The sequence below is a fragment of the Lissotriton vulgaris genome, chromosome 8, assembly GCF_964263255.1.
Source record: "Lissotriton vulgaris chromosome 8, aLisVul1.2, whole genome shotgun sequence".
Classification (NCBI taxonomy): Eukaryota; Metazoa; Chordata; class Amphibia; order Caudata; family Salamandridae; genus Lissotriton; species Lissotriton vulgaris.
In genome coordinates, this window is record NC_141696.1 from 564,696,609 (window position 1) to 564,719,701 (window position 23,093).

General features: G+C 47.4%; 1 protein-coding gene across 1 annotated transcript in view; it reads right to left on the reverse strand.

Moving 5' to 3' along the window:
* Positions 1 to 23,093, reverse strand: part of TM9SF2 (transmembrane 9 superfamily member 2) — a 395,116-nt gene that overhangs the window by 272,812 nt on the left and 99,211 nt on the right. The window contains exon 5 of the mRNA XM_086934380.1: positions 4,580 to 4,709. Within this exon, the coding sequence (XP_086790506.1) occupies positions 4,580 to 4,709 (130 nt within the window). The remainder of the gene's footprint in view (positions 1 to 4,579; positions 4,710 to 23,093) is intronic.

The window sequence follows — 23,093 nt, forward strand, 5'->3', positions numbered from 1 at the left end:
CAAGCTGGAAGTTTAAACTGCCATCAGTATAGACGCAAGAACATGCGTCTATAACCGCAGAGGGAGGGCCCACTGGAGAAAGTTCGAATGGAACCCTTACGGCTTGTGGGGCTAAACGTGCAGCAGAGGAAACCAAAGGATCTTAAAGAGCTGCACCAAGGGTTTCTTGAAATCTTCTATTTGCTGTGGGGTAGACGATGGCTCAGGGAATTTGCAGCACAACAAGGGCCAGTTCTCTATCAGAAGATGGTAGTGGGGCATTTAATTTCAATTGATGCCCTTGCACATTCATAGCCTGATTTTGAGTAGCATAATCAAGTCAATGGCCACGGACCTTCCTGGTACTTATGACGTGTCCTCGTCTTCTCAGAAGACTTTTAGTGGGAAAGAGGCTTCTTGAATGTGATCTTGTGCTGCCCCCTTGACTTAAAGCCGGAGCAGGATCTATGTTTTGACCGACGTCTTCTTATGTTCAGTGTCACAGAGATTAATCTCTTGCTCCTGGATCATCTTCCAGTGCCTGAAGAACATTTATCGCATAACTGGAGCCTAAGCACCAAAGAGAGACACACAATGCGGTTTTGAGACCAAATCTTGCTCTTGCAGTTGTGGCACAGCTTGAATCCTATTGTTTTTTTGGAGAGGACCTCATTGCTGGCACACTCCCTGGTAATTTTCGTACTCCTAAAAAAAAAAAAAAAGAGTTTGGCGCAAAGCTGTGACCTTTTGTATCACTTTGCATTGAGAGGCCTGAAAGAAAGAAACTCAACTCAACCCGCATGGGTGGCGCTTATATGAGGCTCCAATCCATCACTTTCTTGATGGTAGGAAATCATTTTATCGCAGTACGAAGCCACAGCGAAACCACATGGTGCCACCTATAGAAGCATTGCAGGAAAATTCTTCTGATGCCTGGGAATATTTTAAAGGTGAGGTATCTACAATAGGAAGGATCCATCAGAATGCAGCAGATCACTCAATGGGCAAGAGATGAATCAGACATGCCTAGATCACAGGGCTTGTAGCTCATAGCTACGGAGGCAGGTGGAACCCATAACATGGGTGAAGAAACCAGGGATCCAGAGGATTTATTGGCACAGGGGTGAATAAGGATGGCTGAACTTTGTTTTAACAGGCAACAACACATGGGCTGGAGATGTTATGAGCCTTATCAAAGAAGATTACACATGCACACTATGTAGTAAAGAAGAGAACAGGGCTCCTCAAGCATTCAAAACATATCCTGGATTGTCGGACATTGGGGGGAGCCAACTCCAAATGAAAAATTATGGTCTCTGGGGTGGAACCATGCACAATATGGATGAACAGTTCCAAGCGGCTACTTGGCTGGAGGGATTTGGAAAATACCAGGTGCAAACAGGTATGGTGTATGGGAATGACCAGACAAGAGGTGCCAGGAAGTTCTGTGATGTGCCAGAATTAGGACGACTTCTCCTGGGGTTATTTTTCCTGAGTTCTCAAGAGAGGAACAGAGACTTCAAGGAATTGAGGAACCTATGCAAAGTTTAAAAAATAACTGTAGGTATGCATCCAACCAAACAGGTTGAGTATGAAAAAGACCACCCCTCTGAGCAGGGTGACACCCAGCCAGAGGGAGAAGGAGTGGATGAGGAGGATAATACTGATGACCCCCCCACCATTCCTAGGGGAGAAAGGGTCTCTGTACCGTTGACTCCAAGAGTCAGCCTTTGGGAGCCTGGGAACAACACAGGTGGACTGGGCCCCAGGGAATACATTGGGGAGAGCCCCAATGAAGAGGACAACTTCTTAGCAAAGTTGGCCAAAAGATTAGACCTAGAGACCAGACTCCTGGCTCAAGAAAAAGAAAGACAAGAGATGGGCTTAGCCCCATCTCTGGTGGCTGCAAAGCCAATAACAATGATAGAGAGCAATCTTATGATCCTAAAATCCCCAAAGGGATTGTCCCTAAATTTGAGGAAGGTGATGACATCACCAAGTGGTTCACAGCCTTTGAGAGGGCTCGTAATATCAGACAACTAAAGAAACCTCTCTGGGGGGCAATTCTGGGAACTGTCCTCTGGTAATTGCAGAGACATACTTCTGACCCTCTCTGGGCCAGATGCAGGGTCCTATGACCTCATGAAGAAAACTCTGATTGAGGGATTTGGACTAACTACTGAGGAGTGTAGAATTAGGTTCAGGGGGGCTCACAAAACCCAGACCCAATCCTGGATAGATTTTGTAGAATACTGAGTAAAGACACTGGATGGTTAGTTAACTGGACACAATGTGCATGATTTGACTGGACTTTATAATTTGTTTATGAAGGAACACATTTTGAGTAACTGCACACATGAAAAGTTGCATCAGCATTTGGTAGACCTAGGTCTAATTTCTCCCCAAGAATTGGGAAAGAAGGCAGACAAGGACAGCCACTGGGGGTGACCAAAAGAAAGTGGTCACAAAACCTCCCCAGGGGAAAGGTGGTGAGAATCGCCAAGATAAAAAGTCTGAGTCTTCCAAAGGGCCCAAAAAACCTGTGCAGGGTGGTGGGTCCCAAACTACTCCCTATGTGCCTCAGCCCTATAGAGGAAGACATTTTGATCGTAACAAGGCCTATAGTAACAAATGTAAGAAGTTGGGACATTTAACTGTAGATAAGAACTGCCCCTACAACAAAGCCCCTAAGGCACCGATTCCAGCTATTCCAGGGACAGTACATCTACAAATGGGATCAGAGGAGTGTCTGGAGCAAATCTGGGAATACACTCAAGCTAGTCTCCTTGGGGGATATGGAGTTTGCCAGTGTAGCTGGGTGGCCACCCAACTGTAAAAAGTATTTACAACACCCCTCCATTAATGGGACTAAAGTAGAAGCACTGAGGGATACAGGTGCCAGCATCACTATGGTGAGGGAAATGCTGGTTTCCCCAGAGCAAAACCTGATTGGGAAAACTTACCCACTCACCAATGCTGACAGCATTACCATCCAACGCCCTATGCCTATGGTGACATTGAATTGGGGGGAGGTTACTGGCCTGAAACTAGTAGTGGTCTCTCCACAACTGCCAGCTGACTGACTGCTTGGAAATGATCTGGAAACATCAGCCTGGGCGGAGGTTGAGCAAGTAACCCATGCAGCCATGCTGGGTATCCCTAGACTGGTGTGTGTGCAAACCAGAGCACAGAGTAAAAAGCAGGGTGAACAAGTAGGTTTGGAGCCTGAAAATATGGCCCAACCAACCAAAAGAAAAAGCAAGACGACTGGGGAACCAGCTTCTACACAGCAATCCTCTCAGGACCCCTCTCCCCAGGGAGAGGACTTGGAAACCCTAGAGGGAACTGAGCACATGAACCTTGAGCATTACCAGGTTGGACTCCTGGGCCCAGAGGGGCCCACTAGGGAAGAGCTGTGCCAGGGCCAGCAAGAATGCCCTTCTCTTGAGAGCATGAGGCAGCAATCTGCATCAGAACCAAGGAAGATGTCAGTGGTACCCACATAGCCTATTGGGAAGAGGGATTACTGTATGCTGAGGCAAGAGACCCCAAACCAGGAGCTACCAGGAGGGTGGTAGTGACACAGAAGTACAGTGAATTCCTCCTAACTTCAGCTCATGACATCCCCCTAGCTGGACATCTGGGGCAGACCAAGACTTGGGAAAGGCTAGTTAGTCATTTCTACTGGCCCCAGATGAACCAAAAAGTAAAGGAGTTTGTGAGCTCCTGTGTTACCTGTCAGGCCAGTGGCAAGACAGGTGGCAAGCCAAAGGCCCCCCCGATACCACTACCAGTGGTGGGGGTACCATTTGAAAGGGTAGGTGTGGACATTGTGGGTCCACTGGAACCTCCCACAGCCTCATGGAACAAATTAATTCTAGTAGTAGTGGATCGTGCTACTAGGTACCCTGAGGCAATTCCCCTTAGAGTGACTACAGCTCCTGCAGTTGGTAAGACCCTCCTGGGTGTCTTCACAAGGGTAGGGTTTCCTAAGGAGGTGGTTTCAGACAGGGGTTCCAACTTCATGTCTGCTTACCTGAAACATATGTGGAAGGAGTGTGGGGTCCAGTACAAGTTCAATACCACCTACAAAACAATGGTCTTGATGAGAGGTTCAACAAGACATTGAAAGGTATAATTATGGGACTATCTGAAAACTCAAAAGGAGATGGGATGTCCTGTTGCCATGCCTGCTTTTCACTTATAGGGAAGTGCCTCAGAAAGGAGTGGGGTTTTCACCCTTTGAGCTTCTGTTTGGCCACCGTGTGAGGGGACCACTTTGTCTTGTAAAAGAGGGTTGGGAGAGGCCTCTCCAAGAGCCCAAACAAGACATTGTGGACTATGTGCCCTTCATCCTTTCTTATTAAAGAAACATATTTTAACGGTCCACTATCTTACCCAAACCTGAAATACCAGGAAATTCAAAATCACAGTAAAAAAGCACTAAGCTGAACTTGATTGATAGTGAAAGTACTGCTTAAGCATGGTATAAAACTATTCAAATGCGGTATGGTCCTCAAAGAGAAAAAACATACAAGAGTGTCATTGGTTCGCGTGTAAAAGCGACCTAATGAATGAAGATGTGACATAATTAACTTACATTAATAACACAGGCATCTTTTGGATGTCCATCTTCGGTTACATAGCAACCGATCGGAAAACCAGGGTTGCAAAACCTCTGCCCATCTTCAACATCATAACACCAGGTAACTGGCATATTATCCACAATCCTGTATTTGAATAATATATTGAAAAAAAAGAAAACATAGGGTCAGCATGTTAGTTTAGCACCACAGTCCACACATTATTAATATATTTATAGCACCTACTAAACAAATGCCAGGCATGCCAACTACTGTATCTTTCTGAAACAGCACACATTAGTGTAAATATGATCATAACAATTATATTCATAAGTGCTTCACTATTACAATATTGGGACAGATATAAAATAAAAATGAAAAATATTAATAAAAATGTATAAATACATTAGCTTTATGTACAGCAACACTTGAAAGTCTGGAGTTTCTAAATAAACCACACATGCATGTACATATGCGACTTTATATAATATAAATGTATATCTCGTTATTATTTTCCATGCACATGTATACCTTTTTATGTAGCTCTGTATCTACATATTACTTTACTCCCACAATTGATTATTCTTTAAAAAGCACAACAAATTGAAAATATTAAATTCATCAACTCTTTCCAGTTCACTACTCTAGGTCTAATCCTATACCAGTTTCAAAATTTCCTCTACCTCAGACTCATCACAAACCTCATTTTACTACTATGATCTTCAATTAACACTTTCTAGTCTCGTCCCTCCTCTATCCCTCTTGTATCCTATTCATTCCAACTAACAGGCTGGCATGTCCACGTTCCAATTAAGAGCTTATATTTCCCTATACTAATGCACCACTAATCCACTGTGTGTTTCTAAGTAGTGTGCTACTCGCCGCAAAGTGTTTCAATGCCTTGTCATAGGCATATGCAGGGACAGTAAGCACTATAGAAATAGAATTACTTAACACTAATCAGGTTTCCGAACCGGACATGTGACATTGAGGTCACCTTGACCACCTATTCAGCGACGTCACAATAGCAGGATATACTTCTGACGTGGAAATATTTAGCTATTGAGTGAACATGTATGTGTGTTCAAATTGGGGAGAGGATGTAGCCTAACGGCTAGAGTGGCGGTCGACCTAGGAGCTGGGGAACCGGGTTTGAATCTAAGCAGGGACGCTCAGCATTACTTGTGGGACACCCCCACGCCGCACGGCCACCAGCTGCTGCGTGTGCCCCATTGCCATGCCTAACTGCCTCGCCGCCGGCCTCGCTGCCGCCTTGGTTTCTCCCCATCTGTTTTCTCCTTTGTTTTCCCCTCCATTTGTGCTTGTTTATTTTTTGTAATTTTGTGCCGTGTTAACGTTTTTTTCTTCCGGTTTTCTCGATTTGTTCTTTCCCCCATTTGTGCTTGTTGTATTGTAATTTATTGTAAATTCTGTGCCGTGTTAACGGTTTCCTTCATGTTTGCCCGCCTACCTCGCCGCTCTCCCTCCCCGCTTCCCGCCACCGCCATTTGCCCCGCCCCTTTTCTCTTCTGTACCCTCCCCGCTCCCGCCTCCCAGCTGCTCCGCCCACCCGCGCACTTCGCCTTATATGGCGACCGTGCGAACGCGCAGCGGTCACGCGCAGCGGGCGCGCCGATTGTGCGCCGAAGGCGCGCCAAAGGTAAGCCCGTCTGCGCCCGTCCGCGACCGGATCGCGCCCAGCGCCAGGACCCCTGGCCCACGAGGACCCCGACCGACCCGCCTGACGTACTTCGCCGCCACCCTCATCGCACTCAACACCGGCCGACTCCCAGGATGCCACCAAGCCACACCACGACGCACCCACGGTCCTTTCAGCTGCCACGCCTGCAAATTATCCTGCATCCGGACCTGCCTCGCACCAGCACCCGCCAAGTCGAACTCCAGCAGCACCCACCTCAAGTGCATCCTGCTCAACACCCGCTCCGTCCACAGACACGCCATCGAACTCTGGAACATCCTAGACGCCACAGCCCCTGACGTTGCCTTCCTCACAGAGACCTGGATGAACGCCTCTTCAGCTACCGACATCGCCATCGCTATCCCAGAGGGCTACAAAATCGTCCGGAGGGACCGCACCGCCAACCAGATGGGAGGAGGCATCGCCATCATCCACAGGAACACCATCCGTCTCACGACCAGCACCGACAACACCCTGTCCACCGCCGAACACCTGCATTTCCAGATCCACACCGACCCAAACACCACCCTCAGAGGCACCCTGATCTACCGACCTCCGGGACCACGCACCCAATTCAGCGAGGACATCGCCGACTTAGTCAGCCCGCATGCCCTCCCCTCCGCTGACTACATCCTCCTGGGGGACCTCAACTTCCACCTGGAGAACAACAACGACCGCAACACCAGCACCCTGCTCGACAACCTCGCCAATCTTGGACTCAAGCAGCTGGTGTCCACCCCCACCCACCTCGCCGGACACACACTCGACGCAGTCTTCTCTTCCTGCACAGACATCGACTTCAGCCACGCCACAGAGCTTCAATGGACGGACCACAGCTGCATCCACTTCACCTTCAAGAGAACAACGACCCATCACCACCAGCAACAGGCCGCCCGCAGAAGCTGGAACAAGATCACAAAGTAAACAGAACAGAGTGGCTGGATAGGGAAAATTAATATCGTGAGTATCAGTAACGCAGTCAATATGTACTACGTAACCAAGGTCTTCTGTACCAAAACAAATTTATTTAATTTTTATCTGTTTTTTCAGATTTTTCAAAACGCATGGGCAAACCAAAGACTCTCACATCAGTGAATACATGAATACAGTATTTACATTTATACACACATACCAATGTACATTATTTACAAGGTGAAAGAAACACAATTGAATAAAGGCAGTTGAAAATGACACACCAAAAAAGCGATAACGTTATTCAATACTCAAACATAAATTGCATTTATATACAATGAGAAAATTCATACAAAACACAAGGGTATAACCAGTCCATGGGGATGTAAAACCAAGGGACAAGCGGGGACAGATGGAATGATACGCCTGCCTGCCTGACAACACTGTGGTTGAATATTTGTATTGGGTTGCACCACTAGGGTCCCAGATGGTATATATTTTCTCTTCCTAGGTGCACCCTTTTGAATGACCACAGGGTGGGAATGTCGACGCGTTTCGAACCGGGTAATTGACTGTTCTCTTCAGGACGGGGACTGGGAACAATAAGTCTGCACGTGGCAAAGAATGTGCCTTGGTGTCGGTAAATCGCCGGGGGGGGGGGGGGGAATTGATTCTGTGGTTAGCCGAGTCGGATTCTTTAAGAATCGATTGTCCGCCGCGCGGTACACACACGTGAGTGGAACTGTTTACATATTGAATATATTTCGTTTTGCCAGCTGAGTAGGTAGCTTTTGAAGCCTGTAGCGTTAGAGGCCAGAAATCACTGTGCGCGTTCCAGCTTGAGACACCCCGAGAGATTGAATCCTACGGACTAAGTCGCGGCTCATTTATTTACCAGCCCTGAAGTGATTTCTGGCCTCTAACGCTACAGGCTTCAAAAGCTACCTACTCAGCTGGCAAAACGAAACATATTCAATATGTAAACAGTTCCACTCACGTGTGTGTACCGCGCGGCGGACAATCGATTTTTAAAGAATCCGACTCGGCTAACCACAGAATCAATCCCCCCCCCCCCCCCGGCGATTTACCGACACCAAGGCACATTCTTTGCCACGTGCAGACTTATTGTTCCCAGTCCCCGTCCTGAAGAGAACAGTCAATTACCCGGTTCGAAACGCGTCGACATTCCCACCCTGTGGTCATTCAAAAGGGTGCACCTAGGAAGAGAAAATATATACCATCTGGGACCCTAGTGGTGCAACCCAATACAAATATTCAACCACAGTGTTGTCAGGCAGGCAGGCGTATCATTCCATCTGTCCCCGCTTGTCCCTTGGTTTTACATCCCCATGGACTGGTTATACCCTTGTGTTTTGTATGAATTTTCTCATTGTATATAAATGCAATTTATGTTTGAGTATTGAATAACGTTATCGCTTTTTTGGTGTGTCATTTTCAACTGCCTTTATTCAATTGTGTTTCTTTCACCTTGTAAATAATGTACATTGGTATGGGTGTATAAATGTAAATACTGTATTCATGTATTCACTGATGTGAGAGTCTTTGGTTTGCCCATGCGTTTTGAAAAATCTGAAAAAACAGATAAAAATTAAATAAATTTGTTTTGGTACAGAAGACCTTGGTTACGTAGTACATATTGACTGCGTTACTGATACTCACGATATTAATTTTCCCTATCCAGCCACTCTGTTCTGTTTACTTTGTTGTTGAGGTCCGGGCTGGATAGATGTAGGATCCAAAACCTTTTTTGTTCTACAGTTTGGAACAAGATCACAGCAGACCAGCTCGCCACCTCCCTGAGCCAGCACCCTCCTGCCAGCTCAGCAAACCCCAGCCAGGCCGCCGACAACCTCACGAAGTGGATCAGCATCTGCGCGGACGAGCTCGCCCCGCTGAGGACCCCACCCAGCAGACCCGGCAGCAAGAAAACCCCGTGGTTCACCGACGAACTCAAGAGCTCCAAGAAGAACTGCCGAGCCCTCGAGAAAGTCTGGAGAAGGGATCCTACACCGGACAACAGGACCACCTTCAAGCTGGCCACCCGGAAGCACCACCAGCTGATCCGCGCTGCCAAGAAAACTGCATTCAAGGACCGGCTGGACAACAACGCACACAACTGCAAGGAACTCTTCAACATCGTGAAAGAGCTTTCCAACCCCAGCGCAGGAAACAACGACATCACCCCATCGCAAGACCTCTGCAACTCCCTCGCTTCATACTTCCACAACAAGATCGCGGACATACACAACAGCTTCAACATCCAACCAACGCACACCAAGACCGAACAACCACCCCCCATCACCACCCTCCACGCCTGGACCCCGATCAGCACAGAAGACACCATCCGCACGATGAACTCCATCCACTCCGGATCACCGACCGACCCCTGCCCTCACCACGTCTTCAACAATGCCGACGCTGTCATCGCACCCCACCTGCGAGACATCATCAACACATCCTTCGACACCGCCACCTTCCCTGAGAGCTGGAAGCACGCCAAACTCAGCGCTCTACTCAAGAAACCCACAGCGGACCCTACCGAACTCAAGAATTACCGCCCCATCTCGCTCCTCCCGTTTCCAGCCAAAGTCATCGAGAAGACCGTCAACAAGCAGATGGCCGCCTTCCTCGAGACGAATGGATCCCTCGACCCCTCACAGTCCGGCTTCCGAGCCAATCACAGCACCGAGACCGCCCTCATCGCCGCCACCGAGGACATCCGAGCCCTGATGGACAACGGAGAAACAGCGGCCCTCATCCTCCTAGACCTCTCCGCGGCATTCGACACTGTCTGCCACCGCACCCTGGTACAGCGCCTCAGCAACGTCGGAATCCTGGACAAGGCGCTGGAATGGATCATCTCCTTCCTCGACGGAAGAACACAGAGAGTCCGCTTACCACCGTACAAGTCAGAGGCCACCGAAGTCATCTGCGGCGTCCCTCAAGGATCCTCACTGAGCCCCACCCTCTTCAACGTCTACATGAGCCCCCTCGCGGCCATCGCACGCCAACACAACCTCAACATAATCTCCTACGCCGACGACACCCAGCTGATCCTCTCCCTGACCAACGACCCCGCCGCCGCCAGAGCTAACCTGCACGAAGGGATGAAAGAGGTAGCCGAGTGGATGACGACCAGCCGCCTGGAACTGAACTCGGACAAGACGGAGGTCCTCATCCTGGGCTCTTCACCCTCCGCCTGGGACGACTCCTGGTGGCCTCCCGCCCTGGGCACCGCACCCAAACCGACAGACCATGCACGCAACCTGGGCTTCATCCTGGACTCCTCCCTCTCCATGACCAGGCAAGTCAACAACGTCTCCTCGGCGTGCTTCAACATCCTACGCATGCTACGGAAGATCTTCTGGTGGATCCCCACCGAGACCAGGAAGACCGTCACCCAGGCCCTCGTCACTAGCCGACTGGACTACGGCAACGCCCTCTACGCCGGTACCACCGCCAAGCTCCAGAAGAGACTCCAGCGGATCCAGAACGCATCAGCCAGACTCATCCTCGACATCCCACGAAACAGCCACATCTCCGGACATCTGAGAGACCTTCACTGGCTCCCCGTCAACAAAAGAATCACCTTCCGCCTCCTCACCGACGCACACAAAGCCCTATACGACCAAGGCCCGAGCTACCTCAACAGCCAAATCAACTTCTACGCTCCCAAACGCCACCTCCGATCAGCCAACCACGCCCTCGCCGCCGTCCCCCGCATCCGAAGAGCGACTACAGGAGGAAGGTCCTTCTCCTACCTGGCCGCCAAGACCTGGAACTCCCTCCCGACCGACCTGCGCCTGACCCAAAACCACCTCTCCTTCAGGAAGAAGCTGAAGACCTGGCTGTTCGAGCAGTAGCGGCACCCCCCCTCACCCCCAGCGCCTTGAGACCCTACGGGTATGTAGTGCGCTCTATAAATTTCATTGATTGATTGAGCATTCTGTGATTCTGGTCAAATCACTTAATCTCCCCGTGCCTAACAAAAATGGATGTGTCCGTCTGTAACGCAATTGGTGCTCATGTAAAGCGCTCCGATACCTTCAGGTCTAGTTAGCGCTATATAAAATTCCTTTTTTTTTTTTACAAAAAATTGTCTGTTGCCTAGTACCTCAGGCAAAAATAATTGTAAGAGATAGGATCAACACTTTGGAGTGGTGGTGGAGCAGGCTCCCTCCAAAGTAGTAACCAAGTGCCTTTATTAGGTCAAATAAATTTTAATGAGGAAACCAGGGCTCGGTTTAGAAGCATTGGCACAAATCAGCAGACGTCCCGCAGAGAAATAAATGGGTGTTAACTATTTAAGGAGCACCAAACCAACATTAAGTCAAGAAAATCAAGAAATTCCCAAACTAATTTAGGAAAAAAGAGACAAATTTGATAATTGAGACAATCATAAAACAAAAAGATTGGATAAGGGGGAATTAGGAAACATTATATTTTTTAGAAACTTGCCGAAACACCTCAAATAACTGGACTGTAAATCAATACTACTTCAAGTGTATTACCACAAGCGTCCATCAGAGGTCAATTTTGCATCAAAAACAAAAACCAGTTACCAGAAGCGGTTCTGTCTCATACAGGCTGGAAAGGTTATGTGAAGGATCAATTACATTCTAAGCTGATACACTTAATTGCCGCCGCCCTCTGTTGAAGATCTTGGACACTTTTAAAGTTCCAAAACGACAAGTGATACCTTTCCAGAAACAAGGACCCTAAAAGAAGTAGGTGACCGGCACAATAACTCACCAGCTAGAGCTCCAGCACAGTTATTAGTTCCCACTGTGGTTTTTACCCTTTAATGATGCCTAAATGTTCCTTTATGTCCTTGGAATCCCTGGAGGCCAGCTGGTTTAACTCTCGAGAAGCACTTTCAGTTCTTGGCTGCAAGTGGAAGGCACATCAGGTCCCATCCCTTTTACTCAAGCAGATGCAGACTATGTGTTCATCCTCCTTCGACTTCTCAGAGTCCGGTTGTGTTTGAAGGAGATGGTGGTGACAAGCCTTTTTTTAGGTCTCCCTAGGAATGCAGCGCAGCTGCTTCGCTAGCGAAGACTCTATTGCTGTGGCTTTCGTGAACGAAGGGAGACCGGAGGTGGCACGCGCGGACAGGAAATGTGCACTCCGTACGCATGTACATCTGTGCGCGAGTGCCATCTCCTGTCCCCCTTCAGCAGAGAAACCGGCGGCACAGCGCATGCATCGGGTCGCGTGCTGGGACCAAACTCAAGTGTTTATTTATGCATAAAGTATGGTCGAGGAACTCAGTCCCTCAAAACCAGAGGCACTAAAATATAGCGTCTATTGCCATACATACGGAGAGCCAAAACGCTGTGATTAAAAGGTGTGGCAGCTTGGCTTGGCTGTGTTCAGTGTATCGACTTTGGAGGTGACACATTCATGCCGTGCAGGACGCAAACCGATTTTAGTATCCACTTAACCTACAGAACAACCTCACTGGATTTAAAGTGAAACTTGTGACTTCTGAGGTGCAGCCAATCTAATCACCTAAAACGTAGATTAAATTATGCTAAAAAACAACCAGCATGTCTGCACCAGTTCCATTAGCTCCGCACACGTGAAGTCCTCCCAGAGGCGCTAAAGAGCATTCAATGGGAAGCATAAAAAGACTCCGACAGTCCCCTATGATTTCTGATTAAATAAACTCTTCATTCCCCCCCTCCTCAAGGCTTCTAAGATCTGTAGCTGGAAATTATCAAGAACAGTTCGGAATTCGCATTTAGTAAATAGGATGTTGTACCTTAATTTGGTGAGAGAATGGATTCCCCGTCTTATGGGTAAATTTACTGTGCTCCCAAACATCATAAAAGTGTAGCTCTTTTGCAGAGTTTTTTCACTAGTGTGTTACTGGTTTACTCATGTCCAATACACATCAAGTCAAGCGATCATTGACCCTGAAAGTGCAGTGACATAAGCAGACTAATATTTCTAACTAAATTAATTCAGCAAGCGCAGCGGTGGAGTACTTCTTTGGCTTTCAAGTCTGTGATTGAAGTTGCAGCAATGGGAGCTATGATAGGCCCTTTACACGCCGTCTCGCGGCACGGTGATCTGGCGTCTTCTGGAAGTATTGTTGGGCTGTCCCAACAATACTTCCGAATGATCGCTTGACTTGATGTGTAATGGACATGAGTTAAATGTGAGAAAATGCACCTCCTCTGTAATACCAGTTCTTCAAGAGTGGTATCTTTATTAAATGAATAAACAAGTTACTTACCTTCGCTGATGCTTTTTCTGGTCGATAAAGTATCTGCCTGTGGATTCTTCACCTTTTGAATGTCCCCCATGCGCAGCATTCCACAGGAGCTTTTCTCCATAGGTCTCCCACGTCAACGAGGACATCATAATACCACGGCTTTGCGCGAGACTCCGGGCGAAGTCATCAGAGCCATAAAAAGACCTAGTCAGCGTGCTGACATCAGTTTCTACCCATTTTTTCAATGCTTTCGGCCCGAGCAGGTGAACAAACAATGCATACACCAATTATACTTAGTATATGGCATATGCTACATTTATAAACATAACTAAATGCACTTAGATTGTATATACAAGGGCATATTCATGAGTATCACGGTATTCCTATTAGAAACATCATACATGGATTATATTCAAACTTATTTTCGATAATCGCAGATAGCCAACGGGGAGGCGGTGGATCAGTGAGGAATCCAAAGGCAGATACTCTAACCACCAGAAAAAAAGTGTTACCGAAGGGAAGTAACTTGTTCTTCTGATGGATACATCTGCCTGTGGATTACTCACCTTTTGAATAGAATCCCAAGCAGTCTTGCAGTCTGAGGTGGGTGCCTGCCAGCCTATACCAAAAAAAACCCTGTATGACAGAACAAGCAAAATAGTAGTCCCTTCTCACTTCAGAATCCAAACAATAATGCTTTGCAAAAGTGTGGAGGGAGGCCCAAGTTGCCGTTTTTCAAATGTCAACCTCAGGAACACCTCTAGCACAAGTTGAAGATTTAGCTCTGGCAGAATCAGCTCTAATGCCTTCAGGTGGGTACTTCTTAGCCAATGTGTAGAAGATCGTGATGCACAGGATTATCCACCTGGACTCTTGTGTCCTGCTTTCCCCTTCATCATGCCCACATATCCAACAAACAGCTGGTCATTGAATCTGAGTACACAAGTTATGTTTATGTAGCTCTCTTAGGGTCCAAGCAATGTAGCCTCTCCTCCACCTTTGGTGGATGCAAGGGAGGGTAAAAAGTAAGCAAGGTAATGGATTGTTCCAAGAGGAAAGGAGTGAGCACCTTTGGCTGGAAAGCAGCTCTGGTTTTAAGCACCAACTTATCTGCATGAAAGGAGGCTTAGAGCTAAGGGTCTGTAGCTCATTCACCCTTCTAGAAGATGTTATTGCCTCTAAAATATAGTTTAAAAGGTCATAAGCCTTAACTGGCAACTATGTAAGGGCTTCAAAAGGAGAACACATAAGAAATGTAAGTACTAGATCATGATCCCACGGAGGCAAGATAAACGGGAGAAAACCTATTAGTAAGCCACTTAATGAATTTTAAAACTACAGGAGACAAAAAAGGGAAGGTTGGTCAGGAAAAGAAATGCAGATAAGGCAGACAGATACCCTTTAATTGTTGCAACAGCGCAACCTTGCTGCGCCAGGGAAAGCGCAAAACTCAAAACATTAGACAAATGGGCCTTCAAATGGTAAATAGACTACTCTCTTCATGAAAGTGATGGATGCACTCCGTTTTGTAATTAGTCAATCCTTTTGGATGATGCTCTATTGGGAAAGTTGTTGCGTGCAGACCAGTGCATGCTTTACCCCAATAGCACTTTAGTAATATTTGGAATATGTGGAACGAAAATACGCTCCACTCACATGTTCACACCATTTCACAAATTTCACCCACCTGCCAGCATAGGCTGTCTTGGTGGAGTGTCTTCTGGACGATAAAATAACATCCACCACATCAGAACAGAGAGAGAAAAAAAAATCTGGTTGCCCCATTCAATCTCCACAAAGCGGTACAAAAGGGGGTGGTGATGGACGGAGCATCTGAACCAATCAAACACTCACACCCAGTCAACAGATCTGGGTTTAATCCATCACCGTTCTTTAGCCCACTCTGCCACCCCAGTTCAGACATGGCCATATGCAAATCAGTCTGACCCTGTGCCTCATGGGACTCCCGTCTGAGCATACCCTGCCAACTTATGGCGAACAAAGCGGTACAAAAGGGGGTGGTGATGGACGGAGCATCTGAACCAACCAAACACTCACACCCAGTCAACAGATCTGGGTTTAATCCATCACCGTTCTTTAGCCCACTCTGCCACCCCAGTTCAGACATGGCCATATGCAAATCAGTCTGACCCGGTGCCTCATGGGAACAGTCCAGCCCTTACTGCCAAGCCATGCCTTCCCTGGACCGGATTCAAGCTTCCTAGGACCGGTTTCTGGCATTACAGCCGTCAAAGTGAGCAAGGGACTCACATCTGAGCATACCCTGCCAACTTATGGTGAACAAAGCGGTACATAAGTTGGCAGGGTATGCTCAGACGTGAGTCCCTTGCTCACTTTGCCACTGGATTCAAGCAAGCCTGGCTGAAGACGGCTGTAATGCCAGAAACCGGTCCTAGGAAGCTTGTTTTCCGGTCCAGGGAAGGCATGGCTTGGCAGTTCGGGCTGGACGTCCAGTGAGGCAGAAAATGGGCCACCCCTCCTCCCGCTGAGCAAGCCAGCTCTAAGATTGTGAAACTAGAGCTGCTTTCCTGCAACATTAGCCGGGGAGGAGGAGGCTGGTTGATGGCCAGAACCACCCTGACTACCTCTGCCCCATCACCTGTAGTTCCTATAAAGGGAATTTGAGGCTTACTACTGTTGCTGCTGCCAGTTTCTTCCTTGAAAAGACCGTTTCCATCTGAAACTTCAAAACTTATAGAACGGTCTAGTCCCTAGGTTGTGACTGAAGGTACATGGACCTCGAAGTCACCTTACTATCTTTGAACCTTTGCAGAGCACAATCCGCCTTGGCACAAAACAATCATGGCCCCTAAGAGGGCAAATCCATCAATGTAGCCTGGCCCCCCTTTAACCAGGCACGTCTTCTTGTGGCTACAGAGGAACCCATAGCCCTTGACATGGTCAACAGTGTACAGTCCAGACTGTAGCATATGGCCATGTCTGAACTGGGGTGGCTGAGTGAGCTAAAGAATGGTGATGGATTAAACCCAGATCAGTTGACTGGGGGTGAGTGTTTGATTGGCTCAAACGCTCCGTCCATCATCCCCTTTTGTATCACTTTGTCGCCCTAAGTTGGTAGGGTATGCTCAGACGTGAGTCCCTTGCTCACTGGATTCAAGATAGCCTGGCTGATGAGGATTATTGATCCAAAACAGGTCCCAGGATGCATGTTTCCGGTCCAGGGAAGACATGGCTTGGCAGTTCGGGCTGGACTGTTCCCATGAGGCACAGGGTCAGACTGATTTGCATATGTCCATGTCTGAACTGGGGTGGCTGTGTGAGCTAAAGAATGGTGATGGATTAAACCTAGATTTATTTATTTATTTATGTGCTTATAAAGCGCCTGATTCAATTCCAGAGGGATATCTCTGCGCTTTTGCTTACACTGGACAGTTACTATGTACTTACAGCTGTAGATGGGGAAGGTTAGTTTAATTTATGGCAACGTAAAGAGGTATGTTTTGAGTTTTTTTCTGAAAGATTCAAGACTGATGATCTGTTTCAGTGCAGTAGGTAGGGAATTCCAAAGGATAGGTCCTTTATATGATAGGGCTCGACCACCTTGTCTGGCTCTTCTGATTTTTGGGACCTGTAACAGCTGATGGTTGCTTGAGCGCAGTGTGCGTCCGGGGGTATATGGAACAAATTTTTCCTTTAGGTATTTGGGGCACGTACCAAACAAGCATCTGTGTATCATACTGCATATTTTGAATTTGATACGCAGCTTTACCGGCAACCAGTGGAGTTGGCGCAGTAGAGGACGGGAGGGAGTTCTGGGAGGAGCATTAAGAGCCAGTCTTGCTGCCGTGTTTTGGACTATTTATAGTTTATCAAGTTGTTCCTCATTTGCCGATATGTATAGGCCGTTACAATAGTCCATTCTGCTTATTATTAGGGTCTGTATAAGTGTTTTCCTGTGATTGTCTGGCAAAAATGGGAAGACACGTCGAAGCAGCCCCACCACATGGAAGCAGGCGCCTGCCACTTGGGTGGTGTGCTCCTTAAGTAAGAGCGCCTGATCTAATTTAATGCCAAGGTTTTTTACTATTGGTTTAGGGCTTGGGACAGGGCCTAGCTCCAGGGGCCATCATTCTGGGGACCACAAAAGACTTGCCCCTCCAAATAGCATGACCTCGGTTTTAGACACGTTACATTGGAGGAAATTCTGAGCCATCCAATGTGCTACTGCTCTCATTCCATCCGCAAACGTTGACTGAATTGCAGGTGTGAGAGTTTGGAAAGGAAACAAGAGCTGGGTGTCATCAGCGTATGACACCGGGGTGAATCCATAAGATCTTATCAGGTTTGCTAAGGGGGCCACATACACGTTAAAGAGCGTGGGGCTTAGGCATGAGCCCTGTGGCACTCCCTTAGTGAGCTCCCGTGAGAGTGAAGAATGGGAGCCCAATTTAACACCTTGTGTACGGCCCGAGAGGAAGCTTTGCAGCCATAATAAAGCCGCTCCTTCAACACCCACATCACTCAGTCTTTCGAGAAGAAGTTCATGTGACACCGTGTCGAAGGCAGCGGACAGATCTAACAGCACCAAAATCACTGAGCCCCCCCTATCCAGTGACATCCTGATGTTGTCGGTCACGGAGAGGAGGGCTGATTCAGTGCTGTGATTGGGCCTGAAACCAGATTGAGATAGGTCCAGGCCCTCCGCTGCCTCGATGTATTTCGACAGGTGGGTGTTCACATGCTTCTCGGTGAGTTTACTGAGATAGGGGAGATGGGTCTGGAGGTTGGAAAGGTCCGTCCAAGGAAGTGTAGTATTTTTCCGAATGGGATTGACCACTGCTTGTTTCCATTCTGATGGTACATGTCCTTCTCTGAGAGAGTGGTTTATTATTGTTTGGATATATGGACCTAAAAAGGAGTTTAAAGGGGCCATTTTTTTGGCTGGTACAAGATCATTAGGGGAGCCTGATTTTATATGGCTAGTAAGGAGGGGGAGATCTATGTCAGAGACTGGTGGAAAAGTAAGTAAGGATGCTTTCTTTTGTGTAGGTGTAGTAGGGACGGAGATACCACAGTTGGAACTAGTGGCTTTCAGGATTTTCTCATATATGGTGTTTATTTTGCTCTAAAAAAACAGGGATATCTCATTGCATAATGGCAATGAGAAGTCATCCGAGCTGACACAGGCAGTGGGTTTAACAAATGCTTCAAGTATTTTGTATAATTCCTTCGAGGAATTTCCTGCCTCTATCAGTTGTTGGGCCAGACTATTCTTGCGAGCCATTCTAATGTTTTTATAATATTTTGATTGTGCTTCTAGGTATACTTTCCTATCCTCTTGAAAGTGTGTCTTCCTCCATTTTTTTTCTAGTCTTCTACACCCTTGCTTCTCAGTTCTCAATGCCTCTGTGTACCATTTCTCCTGTTTGTGTGTGGGGAATTGTTTGTGCAGTTTCAATGGAGCCAGCTTGTCTATTGCCTCTATAAGGGAATTGTTAAATTTACCTAGTGTATCTTCCACTTTATCTGTTTCCAGGAATTTGGGCTTTTCCCAGATCCTCTGCAGTCCTTCTGCTGTGACTTTGTGCCACTGGCGCCGCCATATTGGAGGAAGGATTTTTTTGTGGCGGCGTTTGTTTGTTATAGGGAGGTCAGATTCTACCAGATAATGGTCTGTCCAATCCAGCTGAATGGCAGTTTTGCAGGGAATAGTAGTGCAGTTGACTGGGGGTGAGTGTTTGATTGGCTCAAACGCTCCGTCCATCATCCCCTTTTGTATCGCTTTGTAGAGCTCCGAAAAATTACCCTGGAGATCCCCAGGCAGCTTTGGGATGACCTCTCTTGCAGAGTCCATTAAAGCATGCATATAATGCCCTAATAAATATTTAGCATGTTTAGATTTAAGACTCGGGTCTTCACTCCCTTCCTGAAGTCAGAAGGTGAGGGGAAGATTCAAAGGTCGTGCGGGAGAGGAAGGTCGTTCCAAGACTTAGTGGAGAGGTAAGAGAAGGAGCGACCTACACTGCAGCTCCGCCGGATGTGGTGGACATGTGTGAGGACAAGGGAGGCAGATCAGAGTTGTCTGGTCAGCTGGTAGAAAGACAGGCGGTGGTTGATGTAGGAGGCATCCTGAACTAGCATCTCTTCTGGACAGAGACCCAGTGGATGTTTCGGAGGAGGGGGGTGATGCTGGCCCTCGTCGTTTGAGGAGGTGGGATGTTGTTCTGGCATGTAGAGTGTTTTCGTAGTTCAGTCTGCTTGTGACACGGGCTTGAGTCACTGTTTTCTAGCATGCTTGGAGGGTTTCCTGGTGCTGGTTGTTTTCACAGGTGTGTTGGTGTAGGTGCAGCTGGAGATTCAGTCAGAGAAGTTTTGGACAGATAGCTCCAGGTTGTTGGTGGTGAGGGGTCTGGTGGCATTTAGGGCAGTAGTCCATTGGGTCACAAATTTTGTTCAAAATGTAGTTGGCATGTGTGCGAGCATGGGGTGTGTCGAGGTGTACTTGCGATTGAAAAGTGGGCAGTGCTGTTGTCAATCCAGGTTAGTTTGGTGGTGTGGCTGAATTGGACTTGGTCGCTGGCCATGAAGAAATGGTCCAAGGTGTGTCCTGTGCAGTGGGTGGGGATTGTGACCAGTTGTGCAAGTCTGATGTTGCTCATGCTTTCCAAGAGGTTGTGGTTGCCATTTGGGTTGCGGAGTAGGTGTCATTTGGGTCATCGAGGTGGTCATTGAGATCGCCAAGGATGATGAAGTGCTTGAAGAAGATTGCCAAGGGAGCGATGTGTTCGGAGTGGACATTGCAGAAACCGGGGAGGGGGCCCGGAGTTCTGTAGCTGAGGGTTCCTTGGATGGTAGTGTTTGCATCGATTTGGATATGGAAGTTGAGGTGTTCCATGATAGATGTGTTGTGCACTGGAGGGTCTCTCTGTGGATGATGGTGCTACCTCCTCCTGGTTTGTTGGCTTAGTCTCTGTGTATCATCTTGTATCTGTGGGGCGTTTCAGTCGCAATGTCTGGTTAGGAGGATGGTGTGAGCCAGGTCTCGACGAAGAACATCACGTCTGGGCTGTAGGTGGAGATGGTGTCTCATATTTCGGTGGCATGCTTGCAGAGAGAACGGGCATTGAGCAGCACGCTCTGGAGATGTTCCGGAGGGTTGGAGGTCAGATGTGGAAGAGCGGCAGGGGTTTTGCTGTTGCAGGTGAACTGGCAGCAGTGACAGGCGAAGGGTCCTTCTGTGCATCTCGGGAAGGCGATGCAGCAGTTGTTGGGGCAGCCTCCAGAGTTCAGGACTCAGAGTTCGGAGATGGTGTAGTGATGGATGTCGAGAGCGCTAGGGTTCCTGGTGCTTGGCACAGTCCAGGCACATACTGGCTTACCTTTAGTGCAAAGGCTGCCAAGCACACAGTAGCCTCCATAAGAGTATCCACAATGAGTATCAGCGGGAACAGAATCTTGGGAGGGCCTCGAGGGCTGGGGCAGAGGAGAAGTCCTCTGTCACAGCTCTATGGCAGCAGACCAAGGGGAGCAGTGCTCAAGACCAAGGTATGGTTTTCTTTGTATCCTTTCCTTATGGCATCTTTCTTCAATGTCTTTTCTACAATTAAAAGAGGCTGTTTACGACAGGATTATCCTCTAAAACCTGGACTTTCCTATGGATAAGTTACTGCCATTGGGCAATTCAATGTGGGAATGGACTCTTCTCAGCACAACGTATGTTTCTTGAGAAGAGGCACTTTAGAGAGAAATGTTATTCTAAGCTATTTGTTGGCATTTTTCCTCTTCAATGAGATTTTGATCATCTACAAGAGGGTTTGTGTAACAGGAAAAGGTGCTTGCTTTACTACCCCTCAATACACCTCCTTGAAGGCTAAGTTTTTTTTTTTTATTGTTGCCTATATGTAGTCAATATGTCTCAAAATCGAGGGCTTTGAGACATTCATGTTGCTCGAGACATTTTGGTTACTTGAAGACATTAATGGCTTCTTGATTTTTTCTCTAGGTAGACAATGTTCTCAACATACATCGTTGTTCAGTGTGGCATTGATAAATTCATTAGTCATGCACTGAAGGAAGATTTGGGTCTGTTGAGTCAGCACTGGATCAATGTTAGGTCAGTGCAACTCGACTGGAACTGCACAAACACTAACATACACTCACTAAGATACTAGGATAGTCTATTAGTCATGGTGGTCATGGGGGTCATGGTGGTCATTAGAATGTCCTTCAGGAGCATCAAATATCAGGCCACACCAGCATAGCTCGCAAGGGCAAGAACCTAATTCCCACTGCAAGTCACTCTGCAAAGACAACAAAAACTTACAATATGCTCAGTAGAGTTTTACTGCATGTGCACAAAGTCAAAAGAGGCACAGAGCACTCTCCTTGGTTACACCCTCATATTTTATACGCCACTATGCTTACTAACAAGGCCAGTAAATTATACCTGGGAAACATCACAACTGCCAACAAACGATCAACAAAGAGCACTAGCAGACCACGTAATTGGCAAATGTGTACCAAGAAAAAACATAAAAATACAATCACATTGGCAGTTTTATAATTAAATGGAGTCGGAGTGATTTAGTGTGAAGCGGAATTTACAGGGGTGTTGCTGAGATGAGTCACCAGTGGTGCTTGACAGGTGTATTGGTGTGCAGTAGATGCAAATTGAAGCGCAAGGGAAATCATGAGCGGAACCAATCGGAGAGGGGGCTAAGCTGTCAGTAAAACTGAGTCCTACCAAGAGATAATGGCCTGAAATATTGAACTTATGCAGTAATGGGCTTGTTAGATATGGTGGGTAAGAAGAGCCATGGAGGCCAGAAAATATCACAGCAGATTCAGTATTTAGATTTCACTCAGAATGCCGCACAGAAATGTGTGAACAGTGCAAAAAGGGCTGTAGAGTGATTATCCACAAACCTGTGCCCTAAATATACTGCTTTTCTCATCTCGTGAGTAAAGCTGGAACAGAAGGCAGATGGAATGACAGAGCAGAGAATCTAGGAAGGCCGTGCAGGAATCTATGTTGGAAAACCTTATGTGCTGCAGGAGGCAGAGACCTATCCAGGATACAGAGTTACTAGGTTCCAGAAAAAACTCCAACGAATCCAAAACGCTTCAGCCAGGCTCATATTAGACATCCCACGCAACAAACACATCTCTGGTCACCTTAAAGACCTCCACTGGCTACCCGTCAATAAGAGGATCACTTTCCGACTGCTTACCCACGCACACAAATCACTCTACGACATCGGACCAGATTGCCTCAACACTCGACTGTCCTTCTACACCCCCCCCCGCCAACTACGGTCTTCCAGCCAAGCCCTCGCCACTGTACCTCGCATCAACAAGACCACCATGGGAGGCAGATCCTTTTCATTCCTGGCTGCTAAAACATGGAACTCACTCCCCGCTTACCTGCGCCTCACCCAGAACCACCTAGCGTTTAGAAAGCAGCTTAAAACATGGATATTTGACAAATAATCCTCCTCCCCCTCCCAAGCGCCTTGAAACCCTCTGGGTACGTAGTGCGCTATATAAATTGTATGACTTGACTTGACTTGACTCTAGAAGGCAACTTTGAGGACCTCATACTCTTCTGCATAGGGGAAAAGCAGACCATGAAACTTTTTAGGGTAGGCTTTTAATAGTTTCCATTTGACAAGCACCATAATAAATATTGTAAAAGCTT